At 33.1% G+C, this 25,180-nt stretch overlaps 4 protein-coding genes across 5 annotated transcripts; all 4 read left to right on the plus strand.

Moving 5' to 3' along the window:
• Positions 1-5,756, plus strand: LOC122397601 (apoptotic protease-activating factor 1-like). Its single transcript, XM_043396852.1, has 7 exons — positions 1-43; positions 567-815; positions 916-1,090; positions 1,307-1,444; positions 1,529-4,222; positions 4,309-4,713; positions 4,787-5,756. Exons 2-7 carry the CDS (start codon positions 604-606, stop codon positions 5,303-5,305), a joined length of 4,143 nt encoding a protein of 1,380 aa, XP_043252787.1. The 5' UTR covers positions 1-43; positions 567-603; the 3' UTR covers positions 5,306-5,756.
• LOC122397600 (kinesin-like protein KIF20B) lies at positions 4,352-25,178 on the plus strand. Of its 2 annotated transcripts, XM_043396851.1 has the most exons (12): positions 4,352-4,356; positions 19,983-20,042; positions 20,252-22,363; positions 22,437-22,897; positions 22,969-23,262; positions 23,335-23,379; positions 23,442-23,525; positions 23,608-23,848; positions 23,925-24,316; positions 24,389-24,555; positions 24,634-24,763; positions 24,847-25,177. In XM_043396851.1, the coding sequence occupies exons 2-12, from the start codon at positions 19,997-19,999 to the stop codon at positions 24,922-24,924; spliced, it is 4,050 nt and encodes a 1,349-aa protein (XP_043252786.1). In that variant the 5' UTR covers positions 4,352-4,356; positions 19,983-19,996; the 3' UTR covers positions 24,925-25,177. The 2 variants fall into 2 exon arrangements, with proteins under 2 accessions (XP_043252786.1, XP_043252784.1); XM_043396849.1 differs by lacking the exon at positions 4,352-4,356 and having other exon boundaries at positions 19,503-20,042; positions 24,847-25,178.
• Positions 8,473-11,880, plus strand: LOC122397604 (mitochondrial pyruvate carrier 3-like). The gene is made up of 4 exons (XM_043396857.1): positions 8,473-8,729; positions 9,222-9,262; positions 9,983-10,179; positions 11,293-11,880. The coding sequence occupies exons 1-4, from the start codon at positions 8,645-8,647 to the stop codon at positions 11,345-11,347; spliced, it is 378 nt and encodes a 125-aa protein (XP_043252792.1). The 5' UTR covers positions 8,473-8,644; the 3' UTR covers positions 11,348-11,880.
• Positions 14,656-18,366, plus strand: LOC122397602 (protein DENND6A). Its single transcript, XM_043396853.1, has 9 exons — positions 14,656-15,372; positions 15,462-15,757; positions 15,836-16,108; positions 16,168-16,353; positions 16,438-16,685; positions 16,757-16,947; positions 17,002-17,270; positions 17,335-17,547; positions 17,626-18,366. The coding sequence occupies exons 2-9, from the start codon at positions 15,608-15,610 to the stop codon at positions 17,824-17,826; spliced, it is 1,731 nt and encodes a 576-aa protein (XP_043252788.1). The 5' UTR covers positions 14,656-15,372; positions 15,462-15,607; the 3' UTR covers positions 17,827-18,366.
• Positions 25,179-25,180: the final 2 nt, after the last annotated feature.

The following is a 25,180-nucleotide window of genomic DNA, read 5'->3' on the forward strand; positions in this document are numbered from 1 at the left end:
CGTAAAACGTAGAGACATACTTTCGATGATGAAAGTCTATAAGGTAAATTCCAGCATTAAACAATGTTCAATGAACTTAAATTCAAATGACCATAAGACCTATATTCGAACTACGTTTTGGAGTCATTGACCGCAGTATTCGTCTAGTTTTTAAACTTGATCTTGAAGATATTAGTTACTGTATTAATATATAAAGAATACATTGTCTTGATTACGTGTTTAAAGAAGTGAAAGTTATTACGATCTACATTTCAGGAAAATCGATTAAAAACGTATTTTTTCATTAATATTATTTTGCAGCAACATTTCTTTACAGAAAATTATATTTAAAAACACGCTTCTACACATTTATTACAAACGATATCTTAGATTCGTATATTTTTATAACTGTCTTTAATTTTCATTCATTATTTCAAAAGTAAAGTAGAAGCATTGTTGTCAAGGTTTATTTGACATGGGAACCTTGAAAAGCTATATTTAGTTACAGAAAACAAACAGTATTCTTTATATTCATACAGTGCTTAAGTACTCCTTTTTTTTTACTAATGATAAGTCTCTCTATACAGATAACCTCACCATAAAATATGTGACAGAAAATGTGATATGTCATACATAAACACCACAAAAATGAATGAATTACATCAGAACATCCTTAAAAATCTACGAGAAAGCATAGTTGCTGATATGGATGTATTTAATGGTATTATAGAACCATTAAAGTCAAGTTCCATATTAAAAGACGATCATATAGAGCAGATTCGTGTTGGGCATTCCAAACAAGAGAAGGCTAAGATTTTATTGGATATACTTCCAAGGTATAAATTTTTACCATTAAATTTGTGACAATACGTTTTGGTAAATAATGTAAATATCATCCACAAAAATTATATGTCAAAATATTATTGGATTTTTTAGTAGAGGTCCATTTGCATTTGATAATTTTCGTGAAGCTCTACGGCACCACTACAAATGGCTCAGCGAGGAAATGGATAGACTGGAAAAAAGGGTAAAGACTGTAGATGATCCGCAACATGTTCATCCACCCATTCTTCCTGCAATTTCACCATTGACTGTGAGTAGAGAACAAAAGGTAAGGAATAAACCAATCTACAGTGGATTCTTAATTATTACTTCCTATTAGTAGTAGTTTAGATTCATATTACCTCAAATAATCTAGCTTTTATTGTAATATTAAAAATGTATAAATTATGAAAGTAATTTTAAAAAGAAATTGGTAATTGCTATGTTATGCTAGTAGCATATACAATATCTTTCATAAAATGAAATTAATATTTCATGTCTCCAGATACTAGATCTAAAATACTGTTTGGAACAGTTACAACGAAATGAATATGTTGTACTTCATGGAATGAAGGGGTTTGGGAAATCTTGTTTAACAGCTTGCACATTGAAAGACAAAGAATTCGTAAAAAATTCGTTTCACGTAAGTTTTTGCGAATAAATTGTCTTTTTGTATAAAAGACTAAGTTATGATATGGAAAATATATTTAATTTTTTTTTTTATCAGAGTGAAATATATTGGATAAAATTCGGATACGAACGTCCAATTGATGAAGAAATCCTAATTCAATTGAATAAACTTTACTGCCTTGTTAAGAATTTAGAAATGTTACCGGGGTTATTTAAACCAGAGCCCCTAACAGATTCATTAATTCATTTCTTGAAGCATCATTTTAATAAAAAAAAACATCGTCATGCTTTGTTAATTTTAGACGATGTTTACAATAGCAAAATAATCGACGCATTTGATTTTGAATGCAAAACATTGGTTATCACTGCCAACCTTGATGTTATATGGGAAAAAAAAATTACCGTGTTCGAGTTGTTAGACGGGTTCACTGAAACAGAAACTTTGAGTCTTTTTGCTAAAGTATTGGATACAAAAGTGGAAATACTACCTTCTGAAGCAAAACACATTCACGATGAATGTAAAGGCATGCCTTTATTAATAGCTATGTTTGCCACCCAATTTGAAGAATTTAAACATGACATGAAATTACGTCCAGATAGATGGAGATATTATTTAAATTCGTTAAGAAATAAAGACAAAAAAAATCGTGTCATTAAACTATTCCTGGAAAAACAAGAAGCAATTTTTAATATGTGTATAGAGCAACTATCTATCGAAATGAGAAAACGTTATGAAGAATTAGTTATTTTTAGAGAAGATATCAATATAACACCACAGACATTGGAGGTTCTTTGGGGGAGAAGTACATTTGAAGTCGAAGAAATAATGCTAGATTTATGCCATAAATCTCTTGCAGCCAAACAATGGAACAATAAATTGCATCATTACATATATGGCGTTCATGATTTATTACTTTATCATCTTCAGAAAAGGTTTTCAGAAGTTGAATTAGTAAAAATGCACAAATCATTAATTGAAAAATATCGTAAACGCTGCAATGGCGATTTCTCGAAACTTCCAAGTGATACTTATAGTTACTCATACATTGGATATCACTTGGAACAGGCACAATTATATGATGAATTGTCTAATATATACTTAAATTTTGATTTCATTCAAGCAACAATAATTCACAGTGGTTTAAGTAATTTGTTAGTCGATCTGTACAATTACAGAGAACATATTACAAGGGATTATGATCCAATGTTTGTAACACAATTTAATGATTTGCAAAGATTTTTAGACGAGCAAACAAGCATTATAGTAAAACATAAATACAAAAACTGCTTGGATATAGTACAGATTGCTATGAATCATCCTTATGAGGGTTATATCAGAGACACTGCCATTAAACTTGCAAGAGAAAGATCTAAAAATTTGTATTTGTTTCATGACAAAAAATTAGGAGAATTGAATAGACCATGGAGCGAAGAAATATCAACAGAAATTCGTACATCATGCTTTGTCCATGATCCAGATTTAATTCTAATTGGAAATGGAGCAGGCGAAATATTTTTGTGGGATAGTATTTATAAAACACACAAAGTTTTCAGTGGACATAATAAAAATTGTGGCATTAGGAAGATTGTTATATCAACAGAAGGCGACTGTTTTCTGTCGTTGGACGATCTCGGAATAGTAAAACTTTTTGAACTCTCCCATGATGATAGTTATGATCAAAATCGTGTTCTATTAAGACCAAGAGAAAAACAATCATTTTGGAATGGAATATTTGCTAGCAAGATACCCCATGATGATAGCTCGATAGCATTTTCTGTTGATGGGGAAATTATACAAGACATGACGTTTGCACATGATGGTAAATATATTGCAGTTTGTACAAACAGAGGGACAATAAAAATTTGGAATCGATATGGAGTAATATTGTCAGAGCACAGCCATAATCCACAGAACAGCAGTTGTCTTAAAAGTGTGGTGTTCTCTATGGAAAGCAATTTACTTCACGTGATGGATGAGACACATGGTGTTTTAATATCATACTGTAGATATGGTGCAGAGTACAAATATCTATCACAGTACAATCCGAACTTGCAAACGAAAAAAATTATCTTTTTTTGCAACGTTCCAAAACAGAATAATTCCTTATGCATCGTTACCGAAGATAAAGCTGTATATATAAAATGGTTCAGGACAAACAATGACCATATGCACACTTATGATAAACAAATAAGAGCAACTATTCAAAATAGAAAGATCGTTTACGTCTGCGCTACGTTAACGTACGATGGCCAATTCTTAGTTTTGGCTGATTCCAGTGGTTTTATAAATATATGGAATGCAAATGCTGGAACACAACTAATAGCCACTTACAAATGTCGTATTTCTTCTTTGGATACATATTGGTTAAAAGAAAAAGGATTTCATATTATTTGCGGTTGTGAAAATCGATTGCTTCATAAATGGAAATTTCCAGTAGAAGGAATTTCTAAATCGATAAGAAAACCTTTATTTGATGCAGCAGTTCAACAGTTCGGTCAACCGGACGTTATTATTACAGAAACTCCTTCAAATACTATTGTTGCATTAGTCGGCGATGAAATAATAGCAGAAACTAAACCAATCAATGGAAAAATATGCAACTTGATCCTTTCATCGGATAGAAAGAAAGTAGTTTTTGTTACAAATAAAGGTACTATCTCTTTGTTTGATATAGAGAAGAACGAAGTTATGCATATACTGAATGTTTTACAAAACATAGAATTAATAAAGATCTTAAACGTACAAAACAATAGTATAATTGTTTGCAGAGAGACAGATGATAATTTAAGGGTAAGATCACGAGAATTCATTATATTGGTAATTACAATATCTTAATTATATTTGTTTAATAAATATTGGTAAAATGTCGGTTGTAGGTCTGGCAAAGCACAAAACTAACATACTTAGTTGAAAATGCCGGATATGTTATTTCAATTCACGAGATAAGTGAAAAACATCTACTGACAATTACACGAAACGGTATTATAACACTTTGGAGCATCAATGGTACTAATTGGTTACGAACCGACAGAGTATCTATTGGTAGCTCGGATATTCTCACTACTTTCAGTTGTTTAAGTTATTGGAAAATTATTCTAGCAGTGTTAAACGAACCTGGAGATGTCATTTTATATAAGCTACAAGAAGATACGATAACATCACCAGCTTGTATAAAAATTACTGAATATTTTAGAAAAAGATATATACATAAGCTGACATATTGTGACATTTCGCAGGAAGAACAATATTTAGCTGTTGGCTTTGAAAATGGAGATATTTCTGTAAGTTGTCTCCATAAATTGGTCATTTCTATGACTATTGATAGGGTGTTCTTACATCGTTGTTTGCTTCCAGATTATTGATATATCAATACGTGAAGAAATAGACAAATTATATTTTCATACAACATCTGTTACTCAATTGTATTGGGCACCGTCTGTAATTGGCGTCCCAGTTTTGCTCTCTGTAAATTCTGATGAGATAGTGTGGTGGAATATTGCACCGGCTATACGCGCCCATAAAGAGAACAAGAGAAGAAGAGACAAAATTAATCGCAGTGTCAGTTCTCCTTCAGTTTGTCAAAGTGCAAATGCCAGTTTACATATGTCCAGCAGTTACAGTGTAGACGCAAAAATATACAACGCGGAAGATCAATTGGAAGGTAATACCACTGTGAACGGTGTACATAATCATCAAAGTAAGTACTGGAAATTTATCGAAGGCAAAGACCCGAAACAGCAAGCGTTATTGGCTGTTGTCGAATTACCTTCGAATTTTTTTGCTAAAGTATGCATATCTACCGATTTTACAAAGTTTGTTACGGTCGACATTTATGGTTCTATTAGTACATTCACGTTATGTGGATTTAATTAACCATGACTGCTATAATTGAATTTTAAATTTTGTTATTGTAAAGGTGCAATAACTGTAAACATTATCGCGAGCAAGAAGTTCTTTTTTATAAAAGTTTTTACTTATATTTAAGCAAAACTGTCGAGTTGAGATTTGTGAATGGTACATGTAACTATTATTACATCGAACTGAAACATAGATAGGAAAGTACAATGTAGATATTCGCGGATGATACCGAGTAAGCAGATGATTTATGCCGATTAGATTACAGGATAAGTGAATTTGCATACCACTTATACCGCCAGTAATTCTATCTCCACTGCCACTTGCATTTACCAGAAAATAAATGGATCTCGTATTTTTACACATCTTTACATGTGTATACAATAATCATAGTTACATTTTTGACTGCTTTTTTTATACCGTATTTTAGAAACTGTAAAATTTTCTCAAAGATTTTGCAAACTATTGATCTACCTACATATTGCAAGATATTTGTGCCATTAACAAATATTTTTAATTGTGGCAAGTTACTGAACGTAATTTGTGCATTTTACTCTACTTACTATTTGTACAAATACCCTTTTTTTACGTTTTATACGTCAAATAATCACACTATAATATCAGTATAATAATGTATGAAATATGTGTATATACATAACTGACTACAGATTGTTTAATAAGTATTATTGCAATATAAAATAAATATAATTGTAAATACCTAAAGGGTAAGGTATATTTCAATCATATACTATAATGTTGAAACTGTACCACATTTCTATTTTCTACTATTTAATAAGAAATTTATACGCAGGTGTGATTATTAATACAAAACATTTGTGTTTTCCTTGAATTAGGTAACGTAATATCACTAAAAAAAAAATTCTTTAGAAGTAATTTTTGTTAATTCGAATTACTCGAAATAATAATTATATATTCGTGATAAATTAAAAAATTTAACTTAAAAAAAAAAATTAATATTTTTAATTCGAAACTTATGTTTCAAATTTGTTACATTTTGTTATATTATATAAATTGTGGAAAAGATCCATATCTTTAATAATATTTTTCATTTTTATTTCAAACTACGTGCCTTAAATGTATAGTACACATATTTAGAGGGAAGTAAGAATTCGTTCATAAATTGCGTTAAATTTTGTAATATATTTGTACATATTAGTAAGGAACCCAATTACCGGGCATGTGTACAGTGAAGACAATGAATTTATTATTTTATTAAAAATAGAGAAATTACGAAAGTGGCGTGATACTTATTTCTATATATTATTTTTTTTATTTTGCAAAAAGATTATTACTTTACTTCTTATTTACGAAATGAAAGATTTTAATTTTATTTTAAACTTTAAAAAATTAGTTCACTGTCCGGTAATAGGGGCGGTCGCGGTAATTGGGTAATTTAATTGTAGATTCAACTGTCAATTTATGACATAACTCCATTTAGAAAACATTTATAATTCATACTTATTTTATATGCTACGTATAAAAACCGAAAAAATCCTAAAAATCTATGACACATACATGTACAGTCGTATCGATTAAAATTAATCGTGTAATGCGATTATTGTTTATTTTGTTTGAACAATTTTTTGATAAATCGTTTTTATACTGTATCCTATGTCTCAGTGCTTGGATCTGTTTGGCTCTACTATACCATTAGGTCATTCCATACATTCGTGTCGAGTTTTACATTCTCAGTGATCTGATACTTAAGAATAAAGCTACAATTGATTTACAAAACATAAAATGTCATGAACGCATTCCACACGTGATTTTAGAATGGCCTAATAATTCTGGATGTTCCAATAAGATAAATACTTACGTATATAAGAGAACGATAATATGTAACAGATAATGTATCTGTACGCAATTATTTTATATAGAATCTTAGATAATTTAAATACTGCATGTGTATTCACATGTATATTTTGCGTGCAATCAAGCGTGGTCCACGTATACATTGAAACGTTTATCAATATTGTGATATAGGAATACACGCGATCAGTGTATTTCGTAACTGCGGTGCAGTTTTGCGGGAGATGAACAATACCGATGCTCATGAGCGGGGCAACCTTACTTGCTCAGCAAACAACAGAGTTGCGTTCACTCGTCGAGCTCAATCTTTTATAGCATTTATTGTATTATTTTCGAACTTATGCATTTTACTCGATGTTAAAAAAACTGTATGTATTTTAATGTAAATAAAGCCATGTAAATACACCTTCACGCTCTGTGGTCTCTTAAGATCAATGGTCCCGGAGTAGGAAATACGTTTATGGATTGCATCGCGATGCATGACATCCCCGCGTGGTTAATAATATTAATAGAAGACGTAAGAAAGTGACGATGCGATATATGCATGCACGACTTGGCACCGGATCGAGTGTTCAATTTTATCCTCTAGGCCAATGTCGACTGACACGTTGCACTATGTATACAGATAGTATCATTATTGGTAAACTCGGAAGATCAACTTCATTAACGTGCATAAAAGATTCCCGTACATGAAACGTGTTATCTGCATAATCGTGCTTGAGAAAAAAAACTCGTAAAGTAAAACAGAAACGTAAACGTTTTATGAACTAAGGTTCGCGCGCGTGCCGATGTATCGATGACATTGAATAACAGACATACCGCCTCTGTAGCTAAATTAAATACTGATAATTGCTGAGATAGCACTTCAAAATTCCGATTCTCTATTATAATCTTATCTACCGTTAGATATCTTTTCGTGTTGCGATAAATTCGATAGTCTATAATATAGTTCATAAAAGGAATTTAGTGGCAAAGAAAATAATATTTACTGATATTGTATTTTACAAATACATACATGCATCTTCTAAATTTCTCGGTGGATTCTTTTTTCACTAATATGCAATTAGATCGATCAGAAGATTCGTAAGATTGCTCGTGCGTAGATAAGAGTGTCGATTACGATCGTCGAGATACATCTAAATGTAAATAATTACGCGTTAATTAGTATATTAGTGGGATTATCCGTCGCCATCGATCGATAGAATGTCATGTGCACTCAATGAAACCTAAATAATGTCTGACGTAGTGTGCGGTTGTAAAGACACGGACAGAGCAACAGATATGGTTCATACGTGTGTGTATGTGTACCGTAGTGCTTTAGGTTCCGGAAATCTGAGCGGGGAAAGGAAAGGGTCGACTACCCGTAGAGGCAGCACGGCTACCAATCGTTGCACTTCGCGATATTCAGTCTCAGTGTGCGGATCGTCGTGACCGCTTGTCATTTCCACGTTCACTCGTTCTTTAGAGCAGATCTCTTTCCAGTTTCGTCTTGGGCGTTTTCTACGTGTGAACGCGCGAAAAAGAACAATGTCGGCTATATATAAGAAATCGATTCAAACGATTGGCAAGTGCGTGCCCGAGAAGTTCCAGCCGCTGTGGAATCATCCAGCTGGTTAGTAAAGCTTATCAAATGCTTCTGCAGATTTGTCAGACCGTGGCACGTGCCGGGAACATATGAGCTTCGCAGGGCCGTGAAACGTGCACTCGGCCGGGATTAGCAAAAAAGAAACCCACTTCCGCGACTCGTACGAAATTCAAGCATCTACGTATACCGAGCTCTGTGTACCGTACTGCTAATTCGAGTGTACACATCGCCGTTCTCTGTGTGTGCGCGCGTGGTACGCAAATGAATGACACCTCGTAACACGTTGCTTTATATTCTAGCAACGTTGACGAGTCGGTTCAAGGACTCGTGCATTTATGTCCCGTCAATGAAACAATAGTTTTACCACGAATTGATATGTTATTTTCAAAGTTCATGGAACGTGTCCATAGATCGTGTCGTCGTCAGTTTTTTTTTTGACACCGTCAAGAATATCACACCATACAGAAATCATTAAAAGAAAGAACGTAACAGCAGTATCGACCTATTTTCCCCTTTCAGGTCCGCAGACTATATTCTTCTGGGCACCGGCTTTTAAATGGGTCAGTAATAATTTTGAAGTTACAACGTCACCCTGAATGTTACATTCGATATACATCTTTCTTTAAAGTAATAACACTGTTCGGAATGATCACAGGAAACGCGACACGTTTCCCGACAAAATCCTCGGTTGCTTTATGTACATGCATACAGATATATTATCCACTGTAAACAAGTCAATTTTGTTTCAAGGCAGTCAAACACGCGGGGCTTTAAGTTGCTGGCAAATAGACATGTTACAGAAATATTTCTCGAAGTATGAGGAGGTAGCGTTCCCGTGCAATGGACTCGGTCCAAATGCGACGTCGACACGTGCCGTGGCGGACCTTGCGAAATGAACCGCCGTTATAACGATCACCTTTGATAATTCCGTAACGGTTTTTTTACTTCCGTAACTACGCATCAAATCACCGCATAAATCGTCGAAGGAAATTAACGAAAGTTGTCGTATTCGCGTCACCCGGGGAAAGCAGCTCGGAACATCTTAAATTCGAAGCGAACGAAAGAATTCCGTAGCTGAGATCTAGCACGCGCGCATGCTTTAACGAAATATGGTCGATCTAGCTGGAAATAGGTCAGCCTTAAAATAAATACAGTCTGACCCAATTCGTTGACCCTTTCATTATTCGCCTCTTGCTCGAGGAAATTGTTTCCTATTGTCGACTGTTTACATTTCCTTTCCGCCAATGTTTTTCTCATTAAAACAATTTTACAAATTACAGGGGCTTGTGATAGCTGGCCTCGGTGATCTGCAGAGGCCAGCAAATCAGCTATCCGTTAGCCAATCATCCGCCTTGGCCGTTACGGGTGTAATCTGGACTAGGTATTCCTTAGCGATCACACCGAAAAACTGGAGCCTTTTTAGCGTTAATCTCTTCGTCGCGATAACGTCTATATATCAAATTTCTAGAGCCATAAAGTAAGTATCTCTTATGATAAGTGAAAATATCTTCTGACACTTGACCTTAAATTATATAAACTATTACCGCCAAAATAGTTCCACTAACGTATTAAAAAAAACACCCTTGATTATGGGGAACGTACTTGCACCACGTGGAAATCGTTCAATTTTTCTCAATTCTTTTTCTCTGCTACTGCTTTTGCACTATGCCTCTATTCAGATGCGTGGGATACGCTGTATATTCAGTCAAACGTATTATGTCTGGTTTGCATAACAGAACAGGGCGAAATTCAAGGCAACGTTTAATTTTATCTATTCCGACCGAACTACAAGCCGCTCGCATGTTCTACCAGCAATTAAGCTCGGTGATAAAACTTCTTTCTCCGCGTCTATGATGATAAGCACTCGATATTAAGCTGGATGGAATTATTTATGATGATACGGGAAGTCTAACACTACCTTTTCCATTTATTCGTTCGATACTCGATGCATTATTTATAACGATCGCGACGGCGCGTTACGAGAATGCATTTCGAATTGAGTTATTTCCTTTTAAATAACTTGGTCTGAACGATCGTAGAATATACAGGACGAGATACTTTGAATTACTGCGACAATTTCCGACAATATTATCGTCTCTAGAGCAAAGTGGGTCAAATAAAAGTTCAATAGTTGGAAAGGGGTCATGAGATGAATTAATCGAAACTATTCGATATGCTAGCAATACGTAAATTCGAAGGATCTAGAACGTATTCTTTTTACAGTAGTTTTATATGCACTAACGTTAAATTCAACTATTTTTTATGTTTATCCGTATCTCGAGTGCGGAGATTAAGAAAGAAAATATTACTGCTGCAGTATCGGAAGGCAAAACGACCGTTTCGTAATCGTTGCATTAATGATTATTTTATACAGTGTAACGTACTTTTATCTTTATATGAAACATTTTACATATTCATTAGCTTGCACTGATCGTAATACCGTAGACTTTGATCGTTATCATTACATAGAACATGCAAATGAACGTTCGTATTGCTATAAATCAAACGCTTTTTTAGACATCGAATAAATGGTTCTATTTAAATAAAGGTCACCTTCGAATTTTTCTCTAAAAAAATTTCTTTCTTTCAGATATCAACGCGAACACGAATCTTCGGCGCAAGCAGTATCGACGGAGAGGAAATAGTGACTTTATTCGAGTAATATACATTCCTAGGGATACAAATATTAAATATAGACAACTAGAATATTAGGAAGAAACTCGCGAAGCGAGCAACTTTCAACCATTACCTAATATCCGACAAAAAAAGATTTCAGACTTAAAGCAGAATGAAACAAGTTCATAGTATTTATTTGATTACCTCTCAATGGTTTTGAAAGTTCCAAATAGATAAATTGTAAATATTTAAATTCAAGTAAACATACATCGCATAGAATAGAAACACATCGAATGTTGAACGAAAACAATCAAGAAAACACCAAAAACAAACAATCATAGAATACCAAAAATAAGCAATTGCAAATCAGGAATAGACAGTATGAACATCAATGACGAAAAGAAAATCGCGTATCAAGATTTAGGAAATTCGGGACATGAAAAAAATAGAACACCAGTAATCAGGAAATTGTACATCTTAGATAGCTCATTGACTCTTAGGGATCGTGGAACACCGACAATAGTACCCTAATATCTCGAAAGCTTTAAAATATTAATAATCAGAAAAAAAAATGACAGATTAAAAATCAAATATAATCGATAAGAAAATTCCAATCTTTAAAAATAACGAAATGTTCATGCCAAACTGTGATATCGAACGTAAGGTGCTGTTCGTACCTTTATTCCACTAGCAATGCATAAATTCTAAATCCTTAGAATAAGTACAAATACCACCAAAATGTATAATATGATTTCGAAATTTAGTACAATATCGAATGGCACATATTGTAAACCGAAACACCAATGATAGTACACCAGTCTATAGGTATAATATATTAAACTTAGGTATGTTTGTTCATGTACAAATTTACCTCAGAGTAATACACTGCTCATTATAACGATTCGCAACACTGACGCTGAAGGATTCGAGGAAGTAGATAACGTACAAATCGCATACCGAGTTCGATAATGTTATAACTGCCTTGTATAGATTTAATAAAATAATATATTTTTCTATAGAGTGGAGAAAATAACATTATTTCCTTTGTGTTTTATTTCCGAGAAATTATTTGAAAGCTTGTCTAAAACTTTAAGATCATACGATATATCTAGGAATATGTTATAGATAACTATCTGAATCTGTAAAAACTGAAATCACTATTGGCTGTGATTTTAGTAACTGAATCAGGTTACAATTCTGTTCTAAGTCAAAATAGAAGAAAATCGTACAGAAAAATTTTAAATGACTTAATGACCTCTATTATTCCGTGATATGATTTTTTTCAGATGTATGTTTTTTTTAAACATACTTGAGTTTGAATTTGAGTTTACTAATTCTTAAAAAATTTAAGTTTTTAACTCACTTATTCTTCTAACTGTCGTGATTCGTTCCTAAACTCGTACCGAATGCAGGACATTTTCTAGGATACATCATCATGATCCTGCATAATTCGGGACGATTAGCTGATTTATACCTATACGATTCATATATTAAAATTAATTATCTAAAGGTAATGAAATATATTTAATAAATAATAGTTAAATCCTTAAATCGATGACCTCTTTAAGAAATTCGTCACCTTTTGGAAATATTGATAGCATTATTTTCTGACGATTCGTGCGTTACATTATGCACAAATTGCATGATTTCGAAGGTTAAAATTCTTTAATTCTTTTCGCGCGCGAAAGTGAATGACCATAGAGAACAAAAGATGCAGTGTGGCTAAACGAGATGCTTTTCTCAGTCACGAATACTAGAAAACAGTGGTGTACTTGGCCTATGTTATGCGTGCCAAAGATTAGTGGACTCCTAATGCACAGGTAGCTTATTACTCAGAATATTGCATTACTTTTCTTTATTCGGTTTTAATAATATATCGAGGCGTTTTCTAGTGCATATGACTGAAAAAGCACTCCATCTACTCGTATTAATTGTGAACTAATACTAGTGATTTTTTTCTTAAACTTTTATTTACTAAATTGAGGTTAGAAGTTTTAGAAGTTGTTGAAACTGTTGCGTCCCATAAAACGCTGGTTCGTTTGAATCTCGCCCCGAATTTTAATGCAGTTACATGATGGCGGGCTCGATGGTTACTAATCGAGTTTCCATTAATTCCCGTCGTGGCGCTATATGTACTAAGCTTAAATTCACGCGATAGCGTAACACTAGTATATCTGGCATTCACTGATGAGATAATTACAAAAAACAATAATAAGCGGCAGGCATGGACAAAATGTATTTTAAAAATTATTCGAATGACGAATATATTACTAATTTGTATTCCATGCTCAGTCGAATTCACATGCTGTATTGGGCAGCTGTGCAATTATAGAATATGTATTTTTATTCGATACAGTCATTCATGTGATATATCATTCAATGTCAAATACGAAATACACAGTTATCTGTGCAGACAGTGAATGCCAAATATATTAGTATTTCAATAGCTGAATAAATGTACAATGTAACATTCTAGGTAGCGAATAACAAATATAGGGCCGAATGAAGGCTCATAAGGCCCGTGGCTGGAAAACGATATTTGGATAATTTTAATATGTAAACCTGAGTATGTGATAAAATTATCTAAATATCTAAACAAATATATAGTCGATAACATGAATTGATTCTTTCATACTAATTATATAATGATTTAAAGCGATTGTATTTCTTGTTTACGCATTCGTAACACTATCGTGCAATAGAACTGATTTGTGTAGATTTGTTTAGCCTAAATCATGTACTTGCCTCATTGCAATCTTGATTACTGATCATAAATTTTGATCAATATGAAATATGCCGGTGCAATATGCATGCGTAGGTTAGTGCACGCACATCGATAAAGTTTTTTGTTCTGTACAATAAAATATTGAAATTTGACACAAAACTTTATTTATTTAAAAGAAAATAACGTAGATTCGCGATGTATATATTCTCAAAGATACTCGAGGGCTCTACGAATTATACTTAATTATTTTGTTGACAAAGCATTTTGTCGTCAATTTCATACGCGATCGTAATATGTATTTATATGTGTAAAAAATATTAAATATTTTAGACTTCATCGTGAAAATTGAATATTTGCAACTAGTTTGGATTTGCAAATAGATATTCTATAGGTATTTGTTATAATTCCTATCGTTTTGTTTCATTGCTTTAACACGAAGTGTAAAATTATAGCTAATAAAAGAGCAAATATTTATCACGATCTAGAAGTTTGTTACGTTTCGTAAGCAGAGAGATCGCCAAAAAGATAAACGGCTCGGCATCTGGCATGATTTGCGTATAGACAAGTATAGGATTTAAGCGAAGGAACATCCATATGTACCGCTATGGTTTAATGTTTCGATGGTAGGGTGGTAAGACACCTTTCGCGAATAAATTGACGAGACGAAACCGTTCTAACTCCGATAGAGATAGGATCAGTGTATCTTTGATTTTGACGTTATCTCATAGAATTGACGTACTCGGATAAATTTAATTTCTCGAGATACGTATACATGTTTGGTATCGGAGGTTATAACTATTGTTGTAAGCTCCGAGCATTATGAAGACTTTCTTTAATAAAGCGAGACCGAACGATGTGCAACCGTTTGAATGTCAACATATGCAGTTGGTCTCGGTGAAAAAGAACACTGGTGCAAACGCTATCCATGAGCCAGTTTCTTACCACAGCATTGTTACAAGAATCCAACTGATATGCTTGGCAGATTGTTATTGTCAAGAGACGCAAAACACGTGGGCATTTTAACGGTCGTGTGTATATAGTAGACGATAATGAAATAAGTATATGTGCAATGTCCCTCGTGTTTTTTTGACGCCTGAGTTCTTTGATTCTGAAATTAACGTTTTTCCCTGACACATTGCTCCTTGCACTCGATGTTAGTAAATAAAGCGCGAACGTCGATTACGTGTTTTTAAAGATATCGTTAAACAGGGTAAAAATATACAGGCAGAAGTTAATAGCAATTATGAGATTATTGAAACTAATGGGAGTGATCCATAGGGAACAGTTTCTATCGACAAGTAAAGAACAATGTGTACCTTCAACAAAACTGTAAGTATTTGTGTAACATACGAAACTAACGAACCGATATTCTGTGCAATGTGTAAATGGATATTAACAAATCTACAATTGTTTTTCAGATACTCAAATTCTTCTTTAGGAGTTATTATAATATGTTAGTATCTAAGTTGAACAGAAGTTTTTGAAACAGTTGCTCGATATAACAGCAAGAAACATGTTTCATTACATACGTATGCAACTACATTAGAACAACATTCTTGTAAAAATGTCAGTTGCTGCTTGTTCAAAAAATAAAAGGATGGATAGTGTAAATAATAAAGAAGAGATGATATATGAAAAATGGGAACTTTTTCATAATTGGGTACATTGTATGTGTATTGTTACTTTTGATCTTGAATTAGGTCAAGCTATAGAGGTATATTATGCTCATTGTATTCTAATTCTTTTGGGCAAATATATTACATTATTGATGATGTGTATTATTATTTGCTAGGCTATATATCCAGGTCATATCATATTGTCTGAACAAGAAAGATCTAATGTCTGTTATCTTGCCTTTCCTGATTCAAACTCTGGCTGCATGGGTGATACTCAGTATCATGTCAGAATAAGACAGAATGGAGCTGCAGTTCAAGAGACTAAAGCTTTAAAAGAATACGATAGGAGATCACCACCATTTTTACAATGTGATAAGGATTATTACTGGGGTTATGTGTACTTTCGTCAAGTAAAAGACAAATCCCTTCCAAGAGGATATTTTCAAAAGGTACATTTTGCGCAATAATACAACAAGAATACAAGTAAATAAATTTACTTATATTTCAGAGTATTGTTATAATTACAAAACTGCCATTTGTGAATCTCTTTGGTGAATTATGTGCTTTAATTGCACCTGAGTTTTTTGAAGTTGGTAATGCTGTTATGGAAGCTATTGTAAGAGAAATTGACCATTGGCCACCTCCGGTACCTGGTCAGATAATTCATTTACCACTTATAGGTGTTTTGTTTCAAGTAAATATTAACATATTTTCATTTTCCTGTATTGTATTGCATGCCAGTTTCTGCCCATGTCTTCATAGATTCTTTTTGTTTTAGACATATATCCCGAATCAAAACTATAAATCAACTGCACCTACAATTGCTGCCATGGATCATGCCCCAAATTTTCATGCAACCAGAAGACTAATTTTAACGTCTGCCTATGAGGGAGACATGTTTAGAAGTTTAGCTAGTGTTGTAAGTTATGTTCACCTATTATGGGAACTAGTATTACTTAGTGAACCAATTGTTGTTATGGCTGGTTCGCCTACTGGTTGTTCCGAAATGGTTCAAGCGCTCATTGCGTGAGTATGACTATTTACAGTTAACGTGAAACAGTTATAAAATAAAACATATAAGAATAAACTGTTTTTAGAATGATAGCACCATTGAAATATTGCGCTGATCATCGACCTTATTTCACAATTCACGATTCTGAGTTTAAAGAATATACTACGGATGCTCCATCACCTCCTGCTGTAATATTAGGTGTAACTAACCCCTTTTTTGCTAAGACTCTACAGCATTGGCCTCATATAATCCGGATAAGTAATGGAGTTACTAATGGTAAGTTTTGAAATCTTATGTAAGTATCATGTCTTAAAATTTTCTATACTTTAGAAAATCAAAAGTACAAAATAAAGAAGTCGGAAAATCTCAAAGTATTGGACACGAAACCAGGAGTGTATACACAATACAAACCCTTTCTTCACAAGGATAAAACCATATTAAAAAAATTATTTAGAGGTATTCAGACAAAGAGACCAGGTGAAGTGCAAACAGCACTTTTAAAGCGCCATTTAATAGAATTAACAGAAAGCTTTATGATACCTCTTGAGAGATATATTGCAAGTCTTATGCCACTGCAAAAGGACATATCACCTTTCAAAGTAACTATTACCTTGCTTACTCGGTATTCAAACTACTACAAACTACTAATAATATTTATTTTAGGCTACACCCATACCTGAATTGTTTAATCCAGATGACTTTTTAGCTACTTTGAGTAGTGCAGGACCACAATTGACTTCAGGCATAAAAGGAGATTGGGTAGGATTGTACAGACGGTTCTTTCGCTCGCCCAACTTTTCTGGATGGTTTCACACCAGGTATACAGAATTATCCCAAAAATTGCAAGTCATACAACTTGAGGCACTGTCAAAAGCGGTACGCTGTATTAGTAACTAGATTTCGCCTTTCTTTCAAATTGCATATGTTGTTTGTGTTAAATTGTAATTGTTATAGGATTTAAAGACATGGGTGCAAGGAAAGCAAGAAGTAGAGCTAGTTGACATGATTCTCAGAATTCGACAAAAATTAGAAAAGACGTATATCGATGAAGTACCTATCGGTAATTCTGTAAGAGAAAAGCTTCAAGAAAGAATAAACGACATCACGCATACGTTACCAGACGATTTAAAAGATATTTTGAATCACGAATCTTGACATTACGATTACGCGATTAATTTTAAGGGTCGATAAATGATGTCTCCATTTAGATACCAACGAAATTATAAGCATGTCAATGGAGGAACTAGATTAAAAATATGTCCAAACCTTGCTCTCTTTGTTGATAAATGTACACAAATGATATAAACAGAAAGGAATAGTGGACGAGATATCTAAAATACGTAGAGAACGCGAAGTTTAGTTTTATTTGTAGTTTAATTTTTTATTTCCTGCTTAAATACTCCGAGACGGATATTTCAGGATCACGCGGTTTTTTATATGTAACAGGAAAGGTGATACGGAAGTCAATACTGGTGCGTGAAATATTTTATAGGTGCGATTAAAGACTTACGTGCTCGTATTATTGTTTCCACAATGATAAAATATTACGTGCGTTTATCACGATATATTTTTTTTTTGACAGAATTTGTCGTTTTTTAATATCGTACAATTTCTGTTTATGTTATGTAACCGAGTTTCTTCCTAACATCATTTATCTAGACAACATATTAATAATTTTGTATTCTTTGTGTTTCTAACATCTATGAATGAGATATTTTTTTTTTTTTATTCCGAGAATAATAATAAATTCTAATTACATTTGAATGTAATAGAAAAAAAAGAGCACTACTGTTGTATGTGTATATATGTGTCTAACATGAGATCTGTAAATATTGATATGAATGATGAATGTAATAAAGATTTATTTTAATAATAATGTAATATTTTATATGACCTTTCCTATCTATTCTCTTATTTAACGAATTAATGATTAATGTTTGAGCTATCTCGTAAATACAACGTTTTCTATAGAGAGAAAGTACAACGTATAATGAAAGCAAATGATTAACGCTCGAGTTAGAAAATACGGTGTTTTTTGCGGAGACAAAATGCTACGTACAAATTAATGCCATCGTTAGACCCGAGTATTTAGTATTAAGGAAATGAAGTTGCATTCAAATTATATAGTGATATATTTCCCATCGCCACGTATAACATTTTCTTGCAAAACAAAATTATTTTCAATTTTGATACTTACGTTAAGTACTTTCCACAAGAACTCTTCAATTACAAATAAGTACAAAGTAGAGGACGCTCCGGCAAAGTAAAACATTTTCGTTTGCCAGCTCTTATTGGCTGTTTGAAAGTATACGTCGATTTTCATTAGTCGAGCTTTAGCGCGGTAATAATACGTCTCTGGATATTCCGCCAATCCATGTAAAGCTTTCCTCTAGCAAGATTTTAAAATGAAATGCTAACCGTTTGTTGCGGAATTATTTGTGAGCTCGCAGTAAAGAAATGTATGTGAATATATATTTCGAATTAATACTCGAAGATTTCGTGTGATATATAAAAAGAATTATTAATTTCTTATTTTGTAAGTGGACGGTTAACAAGGAATAACAGGTACGTGTCTAAACCAAACTATTATCAAACGAACGATTTTGTCGTGTTATTATCGATATCCGAAAACAGCGTGCGGTTCAAAACATTTGTAATAATAGACGATTTAAATATCAATACCTGTATTTACATATTGTTTAAGAATTTAAAATACCTCAATTTCCACGCAATAATCTTTTAATCGAAAATGTATTTAGAGAAGAATATAGAAAATAGATAAACATTTTTGTTTTTGTTCGTACCGAGTGGAATGCTATAAAACGAAAATAATATTTTTATTTTAAATATTTTGCAGATGGATAATACATTGGACTCTATTAGAGCTTCTTCTAATCCTAATTCACAAGCAGAAATGTCGTATCTTTTTGGTAGAGATCCAAGCATTTTAGCCTACGGGCAAAGGCCTTGTGTCTCTAATGATACAAAAAAGAATTTGCTTACTGCTTATGAAGTTGAAGAATCGAATTTTACAGAAGAGACTGATTCAATAAATTCAGAATTACACACTTTACAAACTGTTAAAGTATATCTGCGAATGAAACCATTTCCTAAAAAGTTAAAGTTGTCTCAAGAACAACAGGATGCTTATAATATTGCCAATTCCACTACTTTGCTCACAAAATTACCTACTTTGGATAATAATACAAGTTGTCTTAAAAGATCCAATAGTACAGACATTCTATGCAGAAAGTTCACGTTTACCAAAACTTTTGGACCAGAAACTACTCAACTAGAATTATTCGAACAAGCTGTAAAACAACACATGATGGATTTTCTAGTCGGTCAAAACTCCACTATTATGACTTATGGTAATGACATTAGATATTTAGTTAATATTTAACCCTTTGACTGTGAATTACTGTAACATAAGCACATGGAAGGTTTTTGTATATGTTGAGGACACTTTGTGTTTGTCTAATGTAATTACTGATAAATGAAATGCTTACAAGCACTGGTTATAATCAAAGGGTTAAAATTACTTCTTACCAGCAAGTATTACACGAGTAACATTTTACAGGTACTACAAATTCAGGGAAGTCTTACACATTACAAGGCACCACCACATCCCCTGGAATTATACCAAGATGCTTGGAGTTTGTGTTCTCTAACATTACACCAAAATCTACTCCCTCTTACAAACCGATGAATCATTGCGATGTTGTTTGTATGGATCCTCTTGAACGTGCACAAGAATTAGAAATAAAATCAAAGCTGTTATCATTTGCTTCTATAGATAAGCATCATTATACTACCGCTTACAAAGAAATGCAGAAACTATTAGAAGAAGAATCGCCGATCAGACCTAGCCAATGCATCGACGCGCATTATTCTGTTTGGGTTTCGTTTGCCGAAATTTATAATGAAGTTGTTTACGATCTTTTGTCAAATGAGAGCCAGAAGAAAAGAACGCCTCTTAAATTGGCAACAGATTCACAAAGTAGGGCATTTATTAAAGGTCTTAAGACTGTTTGCGTCAATTCCGGTTCCGAGGCTTATCAAGTTTTAATGGCTGGACAGTATAATTTGAAAGTAGCTGCGACTGCCTTGAACGCAAGAAGCTCAAGATCACATTGCATATTCACTATCAAATTATTAAAGTATTACATAGAGAATGATCCTAGTTCTGTTGAAGTTAGCACATTTGCCTTTTGCGATTTGGCTGGTTCCGAGCGTCTAAAAAAGACATTGAATATTGGAGACAGATTGAAGGAAGCACAAAATATTAACACGAGCTTGATGGTACTAGGAAGATGTTTAAAGACTATTCATAAAGAGCAGATAACAAAGCAGAAGATAGAACAGATTGGTCCATTCAGAGAATCAAAACTAACAAGACTGTTTCAAAAAGCACTCTCTGGTAAAGAGCATATAGCTTTAATAGTAAATATCAATCCTGTACCAAACCTGTATATAGAAACACAGAGCGTGCTAAATTTTTCTGCTATTGCAAAGAAAATAGTTATAGAAGAAAAGGAGAAGGTGCAAAAGAGATCAAAATCAAGATTTACGCAAATAGTTTCACAAAGCATAAAAACGGTAACTGATTGGGATGCTACGGAATTAGAAAGCGCGGAGTGGCAGAATACAGATGATGGTAATGTTATTATGCCCAATTATGTTCATGCCGAAGATTACAACGAGTTGATGAGTGAAAATAAAAGATTAAAAAAAGAGATCGTTATTTTGAAGAATTCTGCATTGAGTCATGATCTTGAAATACGCCAAGAAATGGCAGATACTTATATGGCTATGATAAAAGAGCTTGAAAAGAATTGGACGGATCGTATAAGGAACGTGGAAAAAGAACAAGAAAATGTACTTATGTGGTCCGTGAAACGAGTCGAAGAATTCTATAAGCAAAAATTCGATAGCCGTAAGAGAACACGGACGCTTGACGATGATGAAGAAGATACCGAAGAATTAAAAATACAAAATTCGCAGTTGATATCAAAGGTCAAGCAATTAAAGGATAGCAAGAGAGAAGTTGAAAGCTCAAATAAATCTCTAATAGTGGAGAACAATAAAGTAACTTTTGAACTGGGTTTGGTAAAAGAAGATTTGAAAAGTGTAAAAACTTTGTTGAAAGCAGTCCAGCAAGATATTTGTTTAAACGAAGATACAAAGTGTTATATAGAAGAATTAGAAACCCAGCTGTTTGCTAAGCAGGAACAGGCCAAGAAACTTAAAGTATTCTTAAACGAAGCTAAGGAAGAATATATTACAATCTCGACAGAAGTAATGGAGAAAGATCACCTCATTAAGGAACAAGAAGAAGAGCTATTCGAAAAACAAGAAACGATAGACGATTTAGAAGCAGACCTTGGAAATATTAATATTTGCTTGACAGAAAAGACCAAAGTTGTTGAGATGTTGGAAAAAGAATTGGATAGCCAAAATAAGAAAATAATAGATAGTGATAACAAACTCCACGATATGCAAACAAAAGTACAGGAATTACAAAATGAAAAATGTTTATTACAAGATGAAATTGAATTATTGAAGAAAGCAACCTCGATTAGGACTAGTACAAAACATGATGAAATTGTTGTACAGCAGGAATTCCTTTCTGTCTTTGATTTAGAGATATTAGATAAGGCAGGCGAGAACAATGAAAAGGATATAAAAATAGGTATGTATAATTTTTAGCTATATGATGCCCAAAAATACTACAGCTACTATATAATTGATTATTAATTTCATAGAAAACTATGAATTTGATCCCCAAATAGGCGAAAAGATAATCGCTATAGAAACAGAGAATTCAACATTGAAAGAAAAATTAACACAGAGTTCAACCGAAATACAAAGCTTAAAAGAAGAATTGGATTCCGCAAAAGTGAAATTAAAGGATATATCCGATCAAATATGCAATTTGCAAGTTAGTAGTACAAAATCTACAGTTAAAAATGATGTACCCATAGCTATAGAAACAACAGAGATAGGTTGTCAAGTCCTTATCCAAGATGAAGAAGAGCAAACAGATACTATTGAAAATGATGTGCACAACAAAAGTAGTCAAACTATTAAGTCTACAACAACAGAAGGAATTAGTCAAACAAGTTTTATCGATGAAAATGAGGATTATGATTTCGATTTGGAGGCATTAGCAAAACTGATAGTAAAGTATGATGACACAAAGTTACTATATAAAAAAAAATGTTCGGTACGTAAAACATAAATAATGTGTCAGTATGGTATTTATTTTTCCATTACACCAATGTTTTTGTTTTCAAGATACTAAAAGAAGTGGAAGAAGAAGTATTGTCTCTTAAACAAATGATAAACAATCTTTCAGACGAAAGTAATACGAATAAAGTTATTATAGAAGAATATAAAAAATCGATCGATTTGCTTCAGGATGAGATTTCCGTTATTAAGGATAGTAAAGCGCAACTTGAGCAGACACTACAAAATAGTAATAGTGACAAGACTACCTTGGAGACAAAAATTAATGATTACGAGCAACGGCTTAATGAAGCTGAAAAGGAACTCTCATTAACCAAGAAAGATTACGATCATTGTACGGAGGTACGTAGTTTGATATTTTAATAAAACTGTACTGTATTCTATCATTTTTACAATTCTACTTTTTGTTTTCAGAAATTGAATACTTTGCAACAAGATTTTGATAGTCACGTTTCAAAGGTACGTATTTACAGAAATACTAAACTGTTTCTTATAGATTTAATTGTTCCATTATTTTCCAGTGCAAAAACGAACACGAACAAATCATAGACAATTTGCAGAAAGAACTTAGTGTTGCTACAGAGAAGTGCGACATCAAATCGGAGGTATTTAAAGTAATTTACATAAACATAAAATCTGATGAAATATTAGTAATTTTTTCTGTATTTTTTTTTCTCTTTTTTTTAGTGTTTAGATGTTCATGTTTCAAAAGTTACAGAATTGGAGCATAGGCTTGAAAGTGTAACAGAGCTACAGCAACAGATCGAAGAGATAAATAGAAAATTAGAAATATGTCAAGACGAGAAAGAACACCTGCGAAGGTTACTGGACGAGACGAATGATAAGCTTCTAGAGGTCGAAGATCAATTAGAACATGCTGATGAGAAAGAACGAGATAAAGATATGGAAATAATTTCACTTCAAAAGGGTTAGTCAAATGTTTGTTGTTCCTAAGTAGGAAGTTATTTTTAATCTGGCAATGCTAATTTTCATAATCGTTACAGAATTGAAGTATCTGATACAGAAGAGCGAAAACAATGACAGAAGCGACAACAGCGACAAACTAATGGAAACCGAGATGAAGAATACAATTAAGCATTTAAACGAGACAAAAGAGATGCTTTTGCAAAGGGAAGAACATATTAAATGCTTGCAAGAGCGTTTAAAAATGTCTGAACAAAACGCCATAGTCTTGAATGTTCTACAACAAAGTAACCAGGAAAGACAGGCGGAGAACGACAGGTTAAGAAATTTAAACGTAGAACTGAAGAACAGTCTCGTCGAGAAGGAACGTGAAATGGAATCATTTATGAAGAACAGGGACGAGATGGTCACGATGTATGAAAGCTTAGTAAAAAATCAACAAGAAGAATTAGGAAAACAGAAAAGACGAGGGGTATTGCTTTTATTAAATTATTTAACATAATGTTCATTCGATGTGGTTTTATTAATAACTTTTTCTCTATAGGCAACAAAAGGTCAAAAGGCTTCCAAAGAAAAAAATAATTGTGAAAACACGTCTGAGGATGAAGTGGCATCGAAGGGACGTCGTATAAGACGACCACCAAAAAGATACATGATGTCACCGAATGACGATGAAATATCAGTAATCGACCTTTCCGGGTCTGAGACTAAGTATGTCTTCAAAAATAATATATACTACATATTTATACGATTTGAAGTTCGTTACTAGAGGGTACTATTCTATTTTAGACGAACCGGAAAATATATTCCCGCGTTACCACCTCCCACGCAAATGAATTCAGAGAAAAAGAAAACTATTCGTAGGAAGAAGTTATATGTCTCAGAAAATGATTCGGCCCAAGACATTGAGCCAGTCGAAGTAAATTATTTTTAATCTTAATATAATTTATTATTTAATACTTTGCTATACACGTGTACTTATTAAAATTTTTGTTTCTTTAGAGTCCGTTAATAATCCCGCCGTCACCGATGCCAGCATCGTTGTCGAAAGTTCGCAATTTGCGAAATAAACGAAAGTAATGGATTGTAAATAAATCGATCGATAAATTATGAGGAAAAAGTCATCGCTGCTTGGAAGAAAGCAAGAGGAAATAATCACAGTTGCGAATGAGTTCAGTGTTTCTGTAAAAACATTCTGAAACGAGACGTGTTTCCTGTGATACTTTGAAAGAAACTGATTTTCTGTGAGATAGTAATGCATAATAAGATTAATGATAAGACAGTATTTTTGTATCTTTTAATTATACTTGGCACTAAAACTGTATTTTTTAGATCG

This window comes from Colletes gigas, unplaced genomic scaffold, assembly GCF_013123115.1.
Source record: "Colletes gigas isolate AHSC1104 unplaced genomic scaffold, ASM1312311v1 Colletes_gigas_Sc00010, whole genome shotgun sequence".
Classification (NCBI taxonomy): domain Eukaryota; kingdom Metazoa; phylum Arthropoda; class Insecta; order Hymenoptera; family Colletidae; genus Colletes; species Colletes gigas.